Source organism: Phyllobates terribilis, unplaced genomic scaffold (assembly GCF_046119375.1).
Source record: "Phyllobates terribilis strain yellow unplaced genomic scaffold, ASM4611937v1 Scaffold_2__4_contigs__length_985480577, whole genome shotgun sequence".
Lineage (NCBI taxonomy): Eukaryota > Metazoa > Chordata > Amphibia > Anura > Dendrobatidae > Phyllobates > Phyllobates terribilis.
In genome coordinates, this window is record NW_027362762.1 from 108,371,112 (window position 1) to 108,392,164 (window position 21,053).

At 44.0% G+C, this 21,053-nt stretch overlaps 1 protein-coding gene across 1 annotated transcript in view; it reads right to left on the minus strand.

Annotated features, from left to right (window-relative positions):
* The window catches only part of UBL3 (ubiquitin like 3), a 115,148-nt gene that overhangs the window by 28,038 nt on the left and 66,057 nt on the right, over positions 1–21,053 (minus strand). Inside the window, exon 2 of the mRNA XM_073662487.1 lies at positions 3,525–3,633. Within this exon, the coding sequence (XP_073518588.1) occupies positions 3,525–3,633 (109 nt within the window). The remainder of the gene's footprint in view (positions 1–3,524; positions 3,634–21,053) is intronic.

Sequence of the window (21,053 nt, forward strand, 5' to 3'; positions counted from 1 at the left end):
GGCCACTGGTGAATCTCTGCCACTATTCCCGGTATCTGTAGTCACATTGACAGCATGGCAGCCAATCACCGAGCTCACTGATTGGCTGTCGCGCCGTAGACGGCATAGCCAGTCACCAGGAGCAGACTCACCAGCGACCCGGGGAAGGAGAGTACAGCGTGGTTTGTGGTTTTTCTTTTAACAAACTGCAGCCGGGGCGGAACATTGTCTGACGTCTGACAACCCCTTTAATATATCGGAGAACAACAAAATTAAGGCAAGTGTCAGATTGGTCACATGATAGAAGTAAGCGGCGCTCAATGAACCCAATAACTAATGAGATTCATGAAGTTTAATCATGGTGTTCATCAGAATACAGTAACATGCAGCACCATTTTTGGTCCTTTCAATGGATATGTTAATAATCCTCCTATGCAGATGTGACCAGAGCTCAACATTCAATAGTATTGTTAGAAGTCTACATCTACAGAATGAGGACACTTAAAAGTAAAAAATACACTTAGCTTTTAGGGAATGATCACTTGTATAACTTTTCAGAATAACACGCTGTGGGTGTGTACATGAACAATGGCACTACTCCTGGCCATTACCAGTTTTCCACTCTGCAGGCTATATTTCTTAATTCGCAATCCACTCTGAGCTGGTGGGAGGAGACAAGCTGTTGTGAACTCTCCCATACACAGCACACCACACAGAGGGATTCCCGCCCTATAGTCATTTTTTTGCACATAGAAGCAGCCATGTAGATGAGAATTCTGCTCTGAAGTGAGGTAAAAGACTTGTTAGAAGGCTCAGCAAAATCTTTCTTTGTCTCCCTCTGCTTGTTTCCTCTCTCCTCATCCCCCTACCCTCTCCAGAGTATAGTAATGTGTGCAACCTGACACTTCACAATGCTGGCTGTCCAGCGTGGAGTAGTTTTCCTCATCAAAATTTATGAAAAGTTCATAAGGCGGGTGTAAGGGAATAAGTGTCTCAAATAGTAAAAAAATAACTGAAATCTCTGATTACATCCATTACAAAGTTTCTTACATTCACCTTCACTATTGATTTATGCAAAGTTTGTTGAAAGTACAGTTCCCTTTTAACCCTTCAATTCCCTGACACTCCAAGGCTGGGTTATGGACAGGAAGACATCACTTCTGGTACTGGTAAGGACCACTAGAGCGGAGCAGAGATTTGAAGGGTAAGTAATGGTCATTCCTACGTTTTAAAATAATTCCTATTTGCAACTTTTGAAAAACCCATGGTAATAATATACTACTAGGATGTGTCAAAACTGGGATCAGATTGTCACTTTCCTCAAAATAAGGGGGCTGCAGCAAAAGAAAAGAAATATATGACTCCAAAGTGCTAGTGTTTCAGTTGCTGATGGGGGGGGGGTTCAAGTACCTATTATTCTGACAGAATGTTGATGAATAGGACACGCCCACTCAAAATGGGTGGATGGCAACTTACAAAGTGCTAAAATAGGGACAGTTCATGAAAATAGTAGACTAGTATGTGCACCAATAGCAGTTTTAACATGTGGAAGATAAGGGCAGCAAGGCCATGGCTTGGCATGAATAGCAGGTTGGCGTTAATAGACCGGTCTTGTTTTTTTCCAGCAAGTACGATTAGTAAAGGGTCAGTCTGTAGACTGCAAAAACATTAATGTTCTCCAACAACCGTAACGCCTGGATTGCACAGCGCATTATCAAAGTATGATCCATAAATTAGAGGCAATGGTGCGGACAACTTATTAAATGTCTAAAAATAATTAGCCGCATAGCTTGCCAATGCTTTGATGTTTCATTCAGGAAACGGGAGTACACCATCAGCTCACTGAACAGCATCACAGGTCTATACAGAAGTGGACCGCGCACAAAACTATTCCCCTAACCACAATGAAAACAGCGATCAAGCAGAAACAACCAGAGCGCTGCGGAGCAGACATCTCTTATTCCGTGTGTTCAGTTTCTGAACCTCAAAATCCTGTTCTGTAAGAAACGCTCAGTCCTGGCTTAGCTTTAAAGTGGCTTTACCTAATTATATCATGTACTTAGAGCAAGCTGCTATACAAGCTGGTCTTCATGTGCATACCTGCATTTTGCAGTGGTAGATCTTTGCTATACCCCTTTTTTTTTTGCACATTTTTAAAAATGGCCAAGGCAAGTGCAAACAGAATGGGCTTCTGCTGGTCTGCAATCAAGGAGCTGGAGAGACTGCACTGAAAAGTCTAGCTTGGCGGGTCCTAGTCCCACCCAACTGGGATTGTGATGTCCCCAAGGAGAGGACTTGGGATAAGTCAACTCAAACTGTCCTCAAGGACATCAATTAAGTCGAAGGATACAGGCACAGCCAGCTTGGCTTCTTGGTCCAGCATCACCACTTCCTTGACTGCTAAACTAGGCTTCTTCAGGGGCTAATGAGCACTCCTTTAGAAACTGCTGGAGCAAAACTGTATGGTAGTGGTGGCAGCTTGGGAGTGAAAACACCAGACCGTTTCCTTTAAACCATTTTTTTTTTTTTTTTTTGCATCCTCAGATTGCCGTGAGCATATCAGTGTCGGCCTCTCAACTTCTTATGGAAGGTGTGTCAACCTGAAAGTATCCAAACTGACCAAAAAGACTTTAGTAGAGCCATGCCATGAAAAAGGAAACCATCCCTCTAATCATAGACGATACATTAGGTATTGCATAACAGTCAGGTCCAGGACCTGCTTCCCACCCCCCACCCCATCTATTTTGCTGGCATATAGTGAGGTGAGATACTAGCGTTAGGGATAGTCCTGATTGGGTACACCTTGTCGAGGTTCTTACGCTTCTTTGATCAAACTAATGGCAACTAAGTATCCTATGTTTTTTTTACATGTACTACTACTATTATTTATGTGTTGCATTGTATTTATTCATTGTTTTTATCCTAGGTTTTGTCCATTGATGGCAGAAATGTAAATATGCACCTATACATTACACTTATACCAACAGGAGTGCAGGCCCATTTTTTGGTTCTGCCTTTATTTTTTTGTACTTGATGCAATTTGGTGGGGGGATTGGCCATTTCCCTTTTGGGCTCCTCTGCACCTCGTCTATTTAGCTTTCCACAGATAGGTGCAAAACACAGTCCGATCCAGCTCTGCCCCCGTCAATTTTGGAGCCTGCTGGCACATAAAGCGAGATACTAGAGTTAGAGACGGTCCTGATTGGGTACACCTTGTCGTGGTGGATTGGCTTTTACACTCTTTTGATCAAAATCGTGTAACTAAGCACCCTATGTTATTTACATGTACTATTACTATTTATTTACTGTGGGGCATATACTTATTGTTTTTATTCTTGGTTTTGACACAATGGGAATTGTAGGCAACTAAAATTTGCATACAGGACTGGACAACTAGGCTGGGAACAAGGAATGATGCCCCCCAAAAAATAAACATACGCCACGGGGCAAAAGGACTAAAAAAATGACACGGAATAATATACCACATGTATTCCACGCTAGTATTATAAATCAATCAGAGGACACTAGTATCACGAGACACTTACCCATTGGCCAATTGTCATACACATGTTTGGCGATGTCTGCTGCCGAATCATTTGGTGAAAAGAGAAATTCTTTTGTCTTGCCGCTTACCAAGATAAGACGTAAATTAATCTGTAAAAGAAATTAGAGAAAAAAAAATTTAAGGATTTAGTGATTTACCCCATGATACTAAGTCATTAATAAAAGCCACAAAGCATCATAGTCGACGCGCATCTTATTTCTCTGAGATATTCACATTCATACTCTAGAATATTTACTTGGATGCATCGGTATCGAGACCAGGGCTCCCATTATGTGCGGTCAGGATCAGTGGTGGCAATGCACACACGGCTCACTCCATACACTTCTTTGGGACTTAGCAAGCAAGCGCTGCAATTTTCAGACGCTCCCATAGGAATTAATAGAGAACTGCGCAGGCACCACCATCACTCCATTCCTAACAGATCAAAAAAAGGCCTCGTTTGAAACAGATGTAATGTCCATCAGCCATATAGGATATCCTTCCCAAGGGGTACATCCCTTTAATACTGCCTCACAGCATGACCGGTTGGCCAGTCCCTGTCCCCTACTATGGATCGAGCATCACGCTTCTGTGCGCTGTCAGACTTGTATGAGAGAGATTACGTTGTGCACACTGGGGGTGGGGAGTTGGGGGGGACCTCTTATGACAGGAACTGCGCAAACTCAACCAGCCGATCGTCCACTCAGAGGACGGAATGGAATAACGCCAGGGGCGCTAGGGAGCATACTTCAGAAGAAAAAAGCTTGGTACTTATTGAATGCAGCATAATTTTTAATAAATGTAAATTACAAAACCATTTAATTCCACATTTCCTGCTCGGTTAAAAGTATTCTTTATGGTGGCACAACCCCTTTAAGCAGGGCAGAAAAACAGTCAGTGCTGACAGAATTAAACAGGTACGCATTACCCATAAGTAGTGACATATCAGATGTAAGCCCCCTCAGATTTATCACCTGAAGGCCCCCGACAGTGTGATTCATTAACATCTCGTGTGATAATTATTCAGACGTTTTCTAGAGTTTATTCATGAATGTAGTCGTTGGGCTACAGCAAGAATGGAGGTAACAAACAGTATATAGTATACAGCTTTCTCTGCACCACACGTGGTTAGGCCCCATGGAATCAACATTTGTGATAATTCTGAAAACTGCAAGTTTCATCAAAAACAAGCTGGACAGCGAAAAACAAGGAGAGTTGCAATACCAGACACAGCCTATAGTGGAGCTGTTTCTAAGATACAAACTTTTTTTTCTGTTCCTGAACAACCCCTTTAAGGACACAGAAAAGTATGACATTAATTTTTGCAGTAGTTCATTTGAATTAATGCCATCACAAATGTCATACCATTGTTTGGACATCAAAACATTCAATGGTGCTCAACCAAATAAGAGAGACACCTCCAAATATACAGAGTCTCTTCAGAAGACAAAAGTTTGGTGGCACTCACCGGTCAGTAAAATAATCCTTTATAACACAAAAGTAAAAAAAAAAAACACAGAGTGGACAACATGGATACATCTGGATAACAGCCGTTTCGCACCAGCCAGGCGCTTCTTCCTGGTCCCTGCATCTACTTGGTGTCCATTTGTATCCATGTGCTCTTGGCTTCTGAAGAGGATTCATTTTTGCGGTACTGCAGCTGGTGCCAAGGCCACCAACATACATAAAGATGACACTAGAGAGATGGTCACGGTCACCTTCTTCAGATGAATAAGTTCAGGAGTCATAATATGAGAAACTCAACTCTTAAGAGGCGAAACCCAATAATCCTTCATTGTTAAATGTCAATGTTTTTTTCCTGATGTTTACAGCATTTTATTCCATTTTCGATCCACTATTTTGGGGATGGTCTTTTTGCCTGAGCTACTGTTAACAGCATTTAGAGATTTGCTTTAAAGTAGTCACATCGACCAAAGAAAACAGACTGGAGATCCTCATTGTCTGATCTGAGCAGAGGACTCTATGCAAGAAGGGGGAGGATTAGGATCACACACATTTTGAAAGGTTGATCCTGTGTGATCTATATTTAGGTGATACCCTTCATTGTAAATCCTGCCTGTGATAAGAACAAGATAAATGAGAAGTGATCTGTACAGAAAAGGATGTTTCAGCTCAGACAGTGGCCAACAGGAAAACTGCAAGATTTCAAGACTTAATAAATATTATATAGTGAAGTAGAGAAAAAAAAAAAGTCACCAAAAATTCTTAATGGCTATGGATAGCTTTGACATGGAAAAAAAATTCAGGATCTTCTCTTGTGGGAGTGTCTCTCACAGTAATATAGGCTGGATGTAAGCTCTTTGTGTATCTAGGGAGCTGGTGTCTTCATGAGCTCATATACCAGCACAGCTTCTATCCTGCACTTATTTCCTCTTCATGTGCTTTCCTTTTCTACTGCCATATTTCTCTTCCCTCCTTGAGATTCTAGAAACCGTCATCAGAGCCAGGAGCAGGAGCTCTGACAGCTTATCAGTTTTGCAGAGCACTCAGCTAGATAAAGAACTTGCGGACACACTGAAGCGGTAAAATGGAAGGAAAAAAATTATGAGGGCTATTTGGAAAGTATCTTAACTTTGCCTTTAGGAAGCAAATTAACAATAAATAAAATTTTGAGCAAAAGTGTGCATAGCCTTTAACATTGGATACCATGCGTGAGATGGGGACATGTATACAAAATGCCAAAAAAACAAAAAAAGCATCCCAGTGATTTCACAATACACTGTCCTTATTTATGGAGGTGTAGTCGAATGCTTCCAAATTCAATTATGGCTATAAATATTTAACATGTACATTTCCTCCTGATTAATCTCTGAGAGACACAATGCATATTATTTATAAGCCCCCACCGCCATCAGCCGACAAAGACTGCGGCCTGATGGAATGGTCTCAGTAATAACCTAAGGATCTCAGCACTAATCTGACAGCTAACAGGATGCCACAGGAGATGTCAGCTGTGATTACAGATCAAAGATCGCTGACCTGGGTTACTACTAAAATAGGAAACCAAAGGTGAAAGGCATTCCTCCCCAAAGAGACAAAGACGAAGCTCATCGATCACTCCCCCTTCATTAGTGTGGAGCTCCTGAAGATCACATCACATGGTTGTCAGCAGCTCTGCACCACAGTCAACAACTAATTAAAGTAAAAGCCAACTGCACGATCGGCTCACTTATTACTACACAAACATAATGCTAGTTAAAAGTAACACTAAGGAACCATCAATTACAGTCAAACTCATTGGGACTGAAGAGTACCTGGCTTTTCAAATGAGTCTTCAAAACAAGCAGTCATCTGTGTCCATGAGGAATAGCGTGATTTCTGGCCGTTATATTTATTATAGTCTACATTTTTCACCAGAGTTCCCCTCGGTAGGCTCTATCTCCAATTTTCAGTTGTCCCTTAGCTAGTAGGTGGAAACCAGCAGCTATGTCATCTTCCACACATTTCACTCACAAAGAAGAGGTTCAGCTTCCCTATATTTATAATATACCCCTGAGCTAGTGGGTGGTAAATAACTGCAATGACATCTTCCATACATTTGACTCCGAGAAGAGGATGTCCTGCTCCCATATCTTTATAGTATAACCCTGAGCTAGTAGGTGGTGAATAACTACAATGAATATTTTCCAAACATTTGTCTCAAAGAAGAGCATATCCTGCTCCCATATCTTTACAGAATACCCCTGAGCTAGTGGGTGGTGATTAACTGCTATTATATCTTCCGTACACTCCACTCAGAGAGGAGAGGAGATCCTGCTACTCTATTCTTAGCACAAGCCCTGAGCTAGTGGGTGGAGGCTAGCTGCTATGATGTCCTGATACACTATGATGTCCCCATACACTGTACTTGGAAAGAAGAGGAGATCCTGCTCTCCTATCCTCACTCTCAAGGGCAGTAGCCGAATGGGGCAAGAACCTTCTTTCATCTCATATCACATAGTGTTGCATTCACTTATTAGAGAAGTCACAGCATAGCCTGTGCCCATCTCTCACTTTGCTCCTGCATTTACCAACCCTTCCGCTCTTCATAACACTACTATGGAGAGTATCTAACCAGATCGCTCAGGGAGCTAAAATTCTGTAACATCTCTTAAGATGGTTTTTGCTGTTTTTCAGAGCGCATGAGGAGTCCAGGAGGCAGGGGAAGAAATGGCTCACAAGTGGAGAAATATATTTCTCTGAAAAGGTGCATTACAAATTTATATTAAATATTGTTCTAAGGCCATGACCATTTAGGGTTGTAATGAAAATACCATTGCCTATCTTTATAGTATACCCCTGAGCTAGTGAGTGGAGAGTAGCTGCTATACCTTCCTTACACTTCACTCACAGAAGAGCCTGCCTATGTATCCTTACAGAACATCCCTGGGGGGAGCAGATTGCACTCATAAAGAAGGGGAGCTCTCCTGTCCTTTTAGTAAACCCTCAGAGATAGCAGCCACATGGAGCCTGAATGAATTCAGCACTAGGAGATAGAAGTACATTTATTAGAGGAAGCAGCATAGACTGTGTCTAAGCCTTGCTCTGCTCCTTCCTCTCTCTATAGACTACTGGGCAGCATGTCGCCCGATCATCAGATCGCTCAGTGATCTATCATTCTGTACCATCTCTCAATATAGTTTTCAGCTAGAAGCAGGGAAAGAGATGGCTCATAAATGGAGAAAAAAAACTATTTCTCTAAACCGATAAATAATAAAGTTTCTCATACGCAAATTGTCTCTTCAGAGAGGAAGAGGACTAGAACTCTAAACTATTAAAACTAGCAATCCTACAAGTTAATATCGACCCTTTAACAGGCCTTGGATAAAAGCCAAATCAGAATGTTGCAGACATGGTGTTTCAGGGTATTGCCCCTCATCAGTGCAAAGTATGAGATTTGATTTGGCTGGGTGAGAGGCTAAGACTTGGATCTAAGGGGTAAGTTTTCTTCTTATGGAGAGTGACATGCCAGGTCTGGCATGCCAGTATAGGGAGACTTAAACACCTTGCATGCTCCTCTTATATTCACTTGTACTATAGATTTATGCAAGGCTCGCTGAAATGACAGTGGCCATTAATGTAGAAATGAACATAACATTGCTTTATATAGGGACTAATTACCTAACATGCGAATGCCCACCAATGGGCCATACAGGCGCCTCCAGCCCCCGGATAGTAAAACTAATAACAGATTCCTAATACGTGGATTCCTGGGAAATCCTTTATGGAAAAGTATCGCTAGAGTCCCCAGGATGGAGCAGTAAGTCTCCAGCTTACATGGGAGGAGAAGGCCTTTACAGACAGGGATTCTTCTCCTAAAATGCCAATCTAGGGGGCTCCATTGGTTTGAAGAACCGTCAGGGGTCAATTGAAGGAGGTTCCTAAAGAGGCAACCGATCATGTAAGGAAATGGTTAAGGCAGCTGCTGCTATTCGCAGACACATGGAGATGATAAGCTATTTGTTTTCAGGCTTGCTTTGGATCAGGTTGTGAAAAGCCCTCTGATGTCGACATGCAGCAGAAATTGTCGCCATGGAAACTATTATCTCTCCGAGCTGATCTTGAATGATGTACGGATCTTTTCAGGTTTTTAATCAGGGAAAATTCCTCTGCTAATGCAGTAATGTGTTGCGGTTTCAGGAGATTTTAGAGACAATTCTGCATGCTTGGTGGTAAACAGAATGTTGTTATACCAGAGTTACAAGAAAACAAAAATGAGGGGATAGGTAAGAAGAAAGCTCTGGAGGAAGGGAAGCCGTGGCGAGCGGCCATCACTTCGTGCGTGCTTTAAATTCAACTTTAAAAAAAAAAAAGGAAAGTAAAATACAAAACACTCAGGACTCCCCACACATCCGCCCGGCACAGTTGGCATTTGTCGGTTATCAGATACGATGGCATTATAGCAGAAGAGGATGCAGCGCGCTCAGCTGGGCTCTATCCGGTTACAGATGTAGCAGGACTGAGTTTTCCTCTTCTTTTTGGCTTGGACTGTATTATGTATGCAGTATATGTTGCCCTGGGCAGTACATGCATCTTCTGGATCTTCTCTCGGGCTCTGTCTGGTTACAGATGCAGCAGGATCAGGTTTTCCTCTTCTCTTTGGCTTGGACTGTATTATGTATGCAGTAAATGAAGGTTGCCCTGGGCACTACATACATCTCCTGGACCTTCTTTCCGACATGGTAGCCTGCTGAATGTCCGGGGGTAGTATATGATGAATGTAGGCAACTTACCCATTTATATCTTAGACATAAGGGTTAACTGGATCATAAAGGATATAGCAGCAGTACTGGAAGCTCGCACACCAGCCGTGGACCAAGCTGTCGTCCTTTCATGTTAGGTGGCCAGATGATCATCACACATCATTCCCTCCCACCACCCTCTGCTTCTACAGTGATCACTCCATACACTACAGGGTAGAACAGAGCTGTACACAGAGCAGACATATGCAACGCCGGGGGGGGGGGGGGGCACAGAAGGAAAAACAAACATCCGCACAGCTTCGGAAAGGGAATTTGGTGCAAACTGTTTACCTGCCTGGATTTATTTTTGCAGAAACATGGATTTTGTAGCAGGCAAACACGATCACACTGAGGCTGGGGTTGCACTTTAAGGGGCTGTTTAGAAAGCTAGTTTTCATAAACATTATTAGAGGGTCTCTGTTGAGGATTCTCATTTTCTGGAGAGTGGATACTAAGAGAGTCCCATGCCCGGAATGTGTAATACCTAACATGTGGAGCTGGAAGGAAATGGGACACAGTGCCAGATTACAGCTGATCGCTGGAGGTACCAGCAGGGGGAGACACTGAGCAGTTTATCTCTAACAGGCTCTTCTATGAGTATGTTCACACAGGCAGAAAAAGATGATGTGCTTTTCAAGAGAAACCCTTTCAGACCTGAAAACCTTGTTAAAAACTACACCGATTCCTGAAGATTGTTGAGATTTTTTTTTGTAAAGTAGACCAAAATTTTTTTTTGCAGGAACGAGCTCTGGCGTATTGTCATATTGTCATGCTGGGATTTGGACACCTTTTTTGAGTGCCTGCCATAGTAGTTGGCACTGTCTTGGTCCAGATGCTGTGGAGTACCCATGTGGAGCTGGATCACATTCCTGCAAAGCTTTTGGCCCAACTTTACGCCTTTTTCTCCACATTGAGTGTTGCCGTTTTATGACTTGACATCAACGGATTGTGCAGACTCCACAAGGAATACCCATGAATGACGTGACATGTCTCTTATTTCCACCTTGAGGTCTTCAAAGTCTTGTTGGGTGGAGACGGGGGTAAACAAAAATCACAAAAAACTCACACTATGAACAGCAATGGGGATTTCACATTGAAGATCCTTCCTCTTGATCTGAAAGAATATTTGAAACAGTTTTTGAAGCAGATCAGCCCCATAAAAATATAAGTAATAATGTGTGAACCGTAGGGATTGTCCAAAGTGGAGAACCTTCTTAAAAGGGAACCTATCAGTGAGATCACCCCTTCTAAGCCATCTATATGGGCAAGTAGGTCACGGGAAGCGGAGTAAAATGATTCCTTGATATCTGTGCAAACTGCCTCTTTGAATGGAAGAGGACTTGAACTTTAGTGCCACCAAGTGGAAGTAGCAATCCTAAAATTCAGTATCGACTTGGTCATGACTTTGACTTTTATTATATTATTTAATTTCCCAAAAGAGTATTATTCCAATGAAATAGCTCATTTACATATGAACAAAAATGTGTATTAAGATCTCTGGCTGGACATAGATCTCCCTGAGAATCTGCCCCCAGATATTATTGTAAATGAAATAGGGAGTTACCAGTGTGAGACATGTAATGGCCTCTCTCTGCTCTCCTGATCTACATGTCTCACACTGGTAACTCTTCCTTTCATTTACAATAATCTCTGGAGGCAGAATGTCAGGGAGATCTATGTTCGGCCCATAGATCTTAACAGCTCTTTTACATATAAGAAAAACGTGGATTTCTCTGGAATGAAACATCAGATCACAGATATCAATATATCATTTTATTCAACTTTCTATGGCATATATAGACTGCTTAAGAGGGTTGATCCTAAAGACACATTACCTTTAAAGACGACCTGTCACCAGGTCAAAAGTGGTCAGACTTTGCCCTTATTTGCCCTAAATTTATGAAAAATCAAAAACCGGAATAGTCAGGGAGAGCAGAGGGAAAATATAAGGGCAAAAAACTGGCCACTTTTGACCTGGTGACAGGTCCTCTAACTCAATCAAACATATTTTCCCACATTGTCATCAGAAATGAGGCTTTTCTACTTTGAGATGAGATCCGCGTAGTCAGAATGATTGGTAGACATGTGCTGCCTGACAACCCCAATACAAAATGTATGGCTGTCAGGCATTATACCACCAGTAAGCCGACAGGACTACTGGTCAGACAGGGAGCAATTAAAGCACATGGTCAGAATGGAAACCATTCGAGTGCAGTCATTCCCAATAAAGGCTGCACAGTATAGAAGCTTATTGGTTTATTGTCAATACTAGTTTGGATAAATCCGAATAGTCAGCTAGATTTCATTCTACTTACCAATAGTGATATTTTTATCCGAAAAGTAGAAAAATGTTATTTGAAAGGACTTGTTGGTGGTTGCCCTAATGAAAATGAGAAAAAATTACTAACATATTTTAATCTTATAATGACCCAAAGACTCCATCGCTGACCTAATCTCTCGGTCCTAGTTTCTATAAAGTAATGAACAATGCTCTATTCTTCATTTTCTCAGTCCCTAAGATTCCAAAGTTGAACCAATGATGGAAAATTAGGAACCTCGCTCCACAAATTCCTACGGCACTAGATATGGCAAGTTATAACATTTACGCCAATTGATAGATTCCCACTTAAAGGGAATCTATCAGCAGGTTTCTGCTACCTCATCTGAGAGCAGCCATATGTAGGCAAAGAGAAGCTGAATCCAACGATGTATCACTTCATTTACTGGGTGCTGCCGTTCTCAGAGATTTTAGATTTAGCAATGAAGCAGAGCTGAGGAAGCTAACCCCGCCCACACCAGGCTCTGGATATACAATGTCCACAGACAGCGAGCTGCTTATCACAGGAGGGGTGTGTTGGACTAGCATCTAAAGCCCTGCTTTGTCTCCACAATGATAACCTCCTGGTGCTAAAACAATCATTACAAGCAAACAAAACCACTGAGCTTCATTAGAGACATCACTGAAATCTGTGTTTTAACCCCTGCTGCCTTCAGATTACATGGCAAAAACTTGCTGTCAGATTCCATTTAACTGCCTAATACCTTCACAATTTCTTTCAGCAGGGGATTGTTCAAGCCGTACTGTTAATTATCTAATTTCTCTACAAACTTTCTCATTAACTGATTTTAATTACACTAAAATGGCTTAAATAATCGGAAACGGTCTAATAAAAGTCACACTCAGCCAACAGGTTTAATGAAAGGATTTCTGACAAGATCCTGACATTAACTTTGGAACAAATCACAAGTTCCCGTTCCCCTTATAGTCCAGCTGTCAGGCAGATTTCAGGAACCTTGCAGAAGCTTGGCTCCTAATTAAAATGCTTCAGGTCTCAAAGTTTAAAAGTACAGCTGCACCACTCATCTAATCCACGGGTATGTGGACCACAAAGCCAGAGCTCAAAATCGCAGTACCCTTTGGCTTCAGTCACATGTGCTGGTCCGTGGCTTTCTTTTTTGGCCACAAACTTTGCAAAACCACAGCAAAATACAAATGTATAGGGGAGCTGGTTGTCAACTTGCAGAACCTGATCTAAATCCTGAGGAAGATCCTGGCTGCCTTGGTGCTGCAGAGCTGACATCAGTGAAGAACTGGAGGAGATACCACATCTGCTGTCAGGAGCGGAACTATCAGCAGTTACTGGTATACAAGGAAGGTCTATTAAGCTTAGGTGCATTAAATAGGATAGGACTTATTTTAGTGGTCTGGTTTGAGGTCTGGATGATTCAGGAATTCTGGACTGGGGTCATAAGTTTTAGGTGTATGGCTTGGGGTCTGGCAGAGGGTACGGGTCTGGCAGAGGGTACGGGTCTGAATGCGTTTAAGGATCTTGGATCTGAATGTGTTTACATGTCTTGAGTCTGAATAAGTTTACAGCTCTGGTCTGGGGGTTTTAGTTAAAATTTGGGGTTCTGGTTTCCCTACTAAAAATTCTTGGAGTAAACATTTCTAACAACTGTAAAAAGTTAACAAGGTGATAACTTTATGATGTTCAGTTCCGATCGTCACCCGACCGCAGATGCAGATATGTAAGCCTTTACTAGTACCGCTAATATGAGGTACATTCCTATACGTCAAAAGAACAAATACTAAAATACTCAACCCTTATTAGATAATAGAGGCTTAGGTAAAAAAAAAAAACGTTTTTATCTTTGGGGGGAAGAAAAGAAGACAAGACCAGTTGAAGACTAAAATGTGACTAGTAGGACATGCTTTTGTTCTGCAAGTCATGAGTTATTGTAAAAATTAGATTTTTTTTTATTGTACTTGTTTTCTACTTTGCTGAAACCTGGTGACGGTGGTTTGCCATTCACGATATCAATTGTTAATGGAAAAATAAGGTGGAAGAATAAGAGTTAAATGAATTCCAATGACAGATCAGTAAGTTCTAGCCGCCGGTGATCCATCACTTGGACATTTTATCATTAGGCGTGGGCACACATCCACGCCTCTTCTTGTTACTAACGCCCACACCCTTTAATTAACTTCATGCTGTCCTAGCAAATAGGAGAATTCAGTGCTAGCAGGAAGTCCACAGACAGATGGAGCCAAGATCAGGTGTGTATTGCAACATACAGTTTCTTCAGCAATGACCCAAGAGACCTGATAATCTGGCATCTGTTTACTGGACGTTATTCAGCAGAATGTGAGATTTCACAAGATCCGAGGAGGAAAGAACAGAGTAGGAAATTCATTTGATTATAAAACAAAGTGACGTCACTCAGATCCCGATTATCTGCCATCTAACCAGTCCTGGTGACGCTGGAATAGAGGAATCGCACACAAAATATCTCACTACAACTGACCGGGACATTCATTTTATATTTCCTCTACAAAACTTTCTCCCCATGATCACAGACATAATGAATAGAAACAAAGACACTTTATAAGCCTGACTGATAGCAGCGGTGGTAGGTCTCAGTCTGCCCATCACTTACCCGTCACTAGGATTCTGCTGCCCTCTCATTCAGCAATAAAAGCCCGGATTATGGAGGCCAGGATGCCCACTGAACTCTACAATGAGGGACGTGTGCCCTCTGCTCTCCTCCAGTCAGGATTAGTTACCGGGTTGTGCATTACTTCGATATCCCCCCAATGTAAAATAAAAATGACAGCACTCACATCCTGCACCGCTCATTGTTATGCCATGTGAGCGCTGCAGTCAATCAGCAGGCGCTAACGAGCTGCAGCACTCACACGTCACTGGGGGAAACTCAGTCAACCGAGGGAGGTGTGAGCTCCGCAGCCTACAAGAGGCCGCTGGTCGACATTGATGGAACGGCCCCAGGGCCGGACGTACCTGTTTTTGGACTTTATTTACATTTTACACAAGGAAAAGCAGCATTTATGACGGGGATTAATATATATGCCGAAAATAGCCGAGAACTTCACAGCACTCGGCTATCTTTGTATCACTAGGCATGGAGTGGCAGAGCGCCGGTACAACCAGCTGCTCCATGCAAACTCTTCCCGGCAGCGGAGGAGCAAGAACAGGGAGTGGTTTGGTGATCAGTGGGGCTTCTAGTAGTGTGACCAACACCAATTTATCAATTATCTATTAGAAAGTTGATAATTTATGTAGAACATATACCCACCGCATTCACGCAAGGGACTCGCCCCCCCTCCCTCCACCGCCGACACGCAAGGGACTCGCCCCCCTCCCTCCACCGCCGACACGCAAGGGACTCGCCCCCCCTCCCTCCACCGCCTCCACGCAAGGGACTCGCCCCCCCTCCCTCCACCGCTGACACGCAAGGGACTCGCCCCCCTCCCTCCACCGCCCCCACGCAAGGGACTCTCCCCCCTCCCTCCACCGCCTCCACGCAAGGAACTCTCCCCCCTCCCTCCACCGCCTCCACGCAAGGAACTCTCCCCCCTTCCCTCCACCACTCCCACGCAAGGGACTCGCCCCCCTTCCCTCCACCACTCCCACGCAAGGGACTCGCCCCCCTTCCCTCCACCGCAGACACGCAAGGGACTCGCCCCCCCTCCCTCCACGGCCCCCACGCAAGGGACTAGCCCCCCTTCCTCCACCGCCCCCACGCAAGGGACTAGCCCCCCTTCCTCCACCGCCCCCACGCAAGGGACTAGCCCCCCTTCCCTCCACCGCAGACACGCAAGGGACTAGCCCCCCTTCCCTCCACCGCCTCCACGCAAGGAACTCTCCCCCCTCCCTCCACCGCCTCCACACAAGGGACTCGCCCCCCTTCCCTCCACCGCAGACACGCAAGGGACTCGCCCCCCCCTCCCTCCACGGCCCCCACGCAAGGGACTAGCCCCCCTTCCTCCACCGCCCCCACGCAAGGGACTAGCCCCACTTCCTCCACTGCCCCCACGCAAGGGACTAGCCCCCCTTCCTCCACCGCCCCCACGCAAGGGACTAGCCCCCCTTCCCTCCACCGCAGACACGCAAGGGACTCGCCCCCCTCCCTCCACCGCCGACACGCAAGGGACTCGCCCCCCTCCCTCCACCGCCGACACGCAAGGGACTCGCCCCCCTCCCTCCACCGCCGACACGCAAGGGACTCGCCCCCCTCCCTCCACCGCCGACACGCAAGGGACTCGCCCCCCTCCCTCCACCGCCGACACGCAAGGGACTCGCCCCCCTCCCTCCACCGCCGACACGCAAGGGACTCGCCCCCCTCCCTCCACCGCCGACACGCAAGGGACTCGCCCCCCTCCCTCCACCGCCGACACGCAAGGGACTCGCCCCCCTCCCTCCACCGCCGACACGCAAGGGACTCGCCCCCCTCCCTCCACCGCCGACACGCAAGGGACTCGCCCCTCTCCCTCCACCGCCGACACGCAAGGGACTCGCCCCTCTCCCTCCACCGCCGACATGCAAGGGACTCTCCCCCCTCCCTCCACCGCCGACACGCAAGGGACTCGCCCCCCTCACCTGCCACGCAATGACTCAGCTTGTGTTACAACTTTTAACTGTGATTTTAGGAAAACCATTCCATCTTGACATCGGGACATGCCACTAGAATAAGGGTACTGGTCACTACTTTATGCTGCCCCCCTAAAAAAGGTAGCAAAAATACAGTAACAGTTTCCTTGTAAATGATGAAGGGTTAATAGGCTGGAATCAGGAAGGGGTGAAACTTTTTGTAATGCAGAGTCAGGAATCAGAGGTTTCCGCATATCTCTGTATATACCTAAAAAACGTCAATACTTCCGCTCCAAGCACAGATCCCTCTTAGATCACCCCATCAGCCATATACTGGATCTAGCAGCCTAGGAGGCTCCCGCTGGTTCCATTTGCTGGCTCTGGTATATAAAGCCTTGGTTCTTGGTTCCAGTAGTAAGAAGAGCGAGGCTTGGGCAGCTCATAATGTTTTGCAATCAAATTTGCGGCCATATTGATTTCCCTGGATTAGAGCGGCCTGACATTTACAATGTAAAGCCTAATAAGCCGCCCGCACAGTGTTGTGTTAAATAGGGAAACAAATAATATATATTCTGTAACAGAAGAGAGGAGAAAAAAAAAAAGGAGACTCATTTGCTTGGACGCGCCCCAGTTATTGATCATCAGCACTACTGAGATTCTTAACCGCGGTGGACGTCTGCGAGGACGCTGCCATTTAAAAGGCATGGTCTAATTTGTGGAGCCTCCGTAATTAAAGGGAAGAAACAGCTCATGCTATCATAGCTGAAATAGATAGCCATAGCCCGAGGTGGCGGCATATCCGCTACCTGACAGACCGAGCCAGCGGGTCAACGAAATTAGATGTGCTGACAGAAAAGGTCGTATGGATCACTATGAGCAATCTGACTGAGCGCATGTAAGACTCGGTTCACATTGTAGATCAATTTTTAAAAGGGCGACTTCAGAAAATTTTGAAAAGCAACCAGATGGATCCCTTTGACTATGCCATTATTTTTCCCTGGCAGACTAAAGCCCCCCAAACACATTAAAAGGTTGTCAGCTGAATGATGGCGGTCTCACTCATTCCCAGGAACCTTCACTCTGCCGAGTGCTCCTGTGCTCTCCATGACAGAGCTGCAGTCAGACATCTGTCGGGGGCTAATCTCAGGGAGAACAAAAGGATTATGGGTCTGAAATCGGACATGGCGGATCCTTAACACTCCTAACAATCACTTATCGGGGGTCTCCCAAACATATTAGTCTGGTGGCCAAACCCCTCATTATCGGCCGATATTAGTCTAATGTGTATGGGGGGGGTGGAAGTACTAAAGTTGATAAATACGTATGGTTGCATCAATAATTGTTTGTCGGGTGAAATTTAATACGGATGATTGCAACAACAATTGTTCGTCGGGTGAAATTTAACAACGAGTCATCCTTTTAGTCGACTGATGAGATCATAGTCTGAAACTAAAAAATTTGCTACATTTGAATTCTGTCGAATGAAAGATCTTTCCATATAAGAGGATTCCTGGAAAGATTGTTCTTTCTTCGCCCGGGGTCATTGTACGTCTATGGCCAGATTGAACGACTAACGGCCAATGTGGACAAAAATGTGTATCATTCATTCAATGGTTGTTCAACCATCTGACTAATTTCATCTAATGTGTTGGCCCACAGCAGACTATGCTATGATGGTCTACCCTGGGGTATATGGGCCGTTGCAGATCCAGTGATACATAATTCACTGCTGTGAATGCGGCCTGCACATCCATAATTTATATTACAGATGACACCATTCTCTCGACTTCATTTCCACCACAGAAACCCTCCATGCACTGATGCGGCTACTCTTCCTACTGTGTCTCAGATTCTGCACCTTTGACAGAAAAATAAAAAAATTGTGCTGTATGCAGCGTTCTTCTTCCTTCAAGACACCGGACACCATGGAAGAACTCGACAGACCCCGTTATAAGCTTTCAGGGTCTGCTGGACAAGGTTGTTGTCCACGGTGAGACTAATCTGACACCATTGTGGCTTCTGTTATACCCAAAACTAGATCCTGCTCATACATCTATCACAGCCACGTCAAAGAAGGCAGACCCAACATATTTAACGCCGGATGTTGAAATAACATTACAAAAAAGAAAAGAAAATGTCCTAGTAAAGTCAGGATTCTGACAATTTTTTTTCTGAAGAGATGGCCACCAGAAACCAAGGATGATTAAGGAGAATCGTCATCTCCAGCTCTTCCCCTCCTCCTGACAGTGTCTGTTTCAGGAAAAAGGGAGTGTCCTTATACACAGATACAATCAGCAATGACTGGATATTGTCAGACTTTGAAGGAACACAAGCTATTGGCAAACAAAATGATAACGCCCAGTTGTCCAATTTCCAGGACATATAGAAATCTGCACATGTACCCACAAAAGCATTGGACAACTGGTATGAAGGCCATTTAGACAGGCAGATTTCAGCACTTCTTGACCATATACAAATCAATCGGCACCAATTTACTACCAGATTCACAAAACCTGTATGGGGCAGGATGATGGCCGACATGACCATTCTGTCCCCTAGAAGAATTATGTTGTCAACTGCACATCGACCAGTGTAACTGGAGGGGGGATTCTCATGGTGGCATAAACCATCCAATCAGAGGCTGAAGGTCTCGTTCTCCGGCTGATAAACTGGCCGATAACTGGGAACAAGCGTTCTTAGTGAGGCTTGTTACCCGACTATCAAACAAGCCAAAAGGCCCAGAAGGGGCCTGAGACTGACGATGGGACCCAAGGGTGGGGTATGGAGATAATGAGAGATGGCAAGACTTTAGGAAGAATGGTTTTCGGATGACATTATGTGGTCCTTCAACACATGAGAACCCAATTCATCAGCATTCCAGATGTGATGACATATCACAACATTTTGTTTCTTGGTGTATTTGGTTTCTCATAAAAGTGTTGTCTGGTGAAAACAAGTCATCAACTATTTACAGAGTAGGTGATAATTTGTTCAACCACAGATTGGCAAAATGAAAATTATTTATCCCTCTCGGAATGGAGCAGCAGGGCTCAAGCTCAGATGCCGCTCCATTCATTCCCGATGGGGGCTGTCGAGTGCTGCGCTCCGCTTTTTCCAACAGCCCCATACAGAAAGAATATGGTGGAGGATGGGCGTACGACCTGCTGCGCCATAGTGTACCAAGGATAGGTCCCCGGTGAGCTTACAAATTCCCTAATGTGCCGATCAGTGTGGGTCCCAGCGTTGGGACACCCAGCAAGTTATCGCACATCTGCACTGTTTACACTGGACAACCTAGACGTTGAGAAAAGAATAAAAAAATTATACTTTAGACTCTTCCCTGAGACTCTTCTTCCTAATCGCTCTTTCCTCTGGATCTTCAGCTGGAAATAATTATAGAGAAGATTTATATAAAAAAACGATTTACTGCTTCTCAGAATTTACTGAAAAATACATTTCTATAAATATCTTCAGATTAGGACTTTTCTCCTCAGTGTTCCTCCTTTTATATGCCCTGATTTTCAAAATAAGGTTTAAAAAAAAAAAAATTAATAATAATAATATTATTTATTATTATTATTATTAATAAAAAAAAGCATTTTTTTTAACTCGATCCTTTCTGACCGAAGCATAAATAAAAAAAAAAAAAACTCTTATCCTTTAAAGGAAGCCATCATCATTGTTTAAATCAGCCTTTTTTTGTTACAGGTTTTTATTTTTAGTTTTTGGAATTTTTTTTTCTTTACATCATAATGTGTATTGAAAAAAGACCGCAATCCTGAAATCACCACACTGCACACTGGCCACTGTTATTTTTTTTTTTTTATACTTCTTGTTTTAGGAAACAACACATGTACATTACCAGCAATGAATGGACCATAACCCTATCTTCTTTACTAACGCATCTAATGAGCGTGTGCAAAGGTAATTGTGAAAGAAAATAAATGGAGCAGAGGAGGCTTTAACATTATATATTATGACTGGTGGATCCTATGAGCTATGTGTAGAGGAGTTACCTGTCTGTGAGGTTAAGGAACGTACAAACTGTTACTGAAAGGTCAGGAAGGAGGATTCTAAAAAGCCTGGGTCCATGTTCTCCCACTCTTCTGGTGAATGATGGAGACTTCCTACGTCTTTTGGGAACGTCCTCTCCTTCCCCCGTTGTGGGACTCTGTACAGGCCCCTTTGCTACAAACTATCCAGAATCCCTTCCATCTCAGAGTTCTCACGGATTAGACTGGGAATAGACAATATCCCTTCTCTACTTTTAACCATCTCCATAGCTCAAAAAAAAGGATTTTTCTCATACACTTTCCCAAGTTTCATCAGTTTTATTTTTTAGGCTTCGTTCCCACATTGAGTGTTTGGTAAGTTTTTAATGTTCCACCGATTATGTAA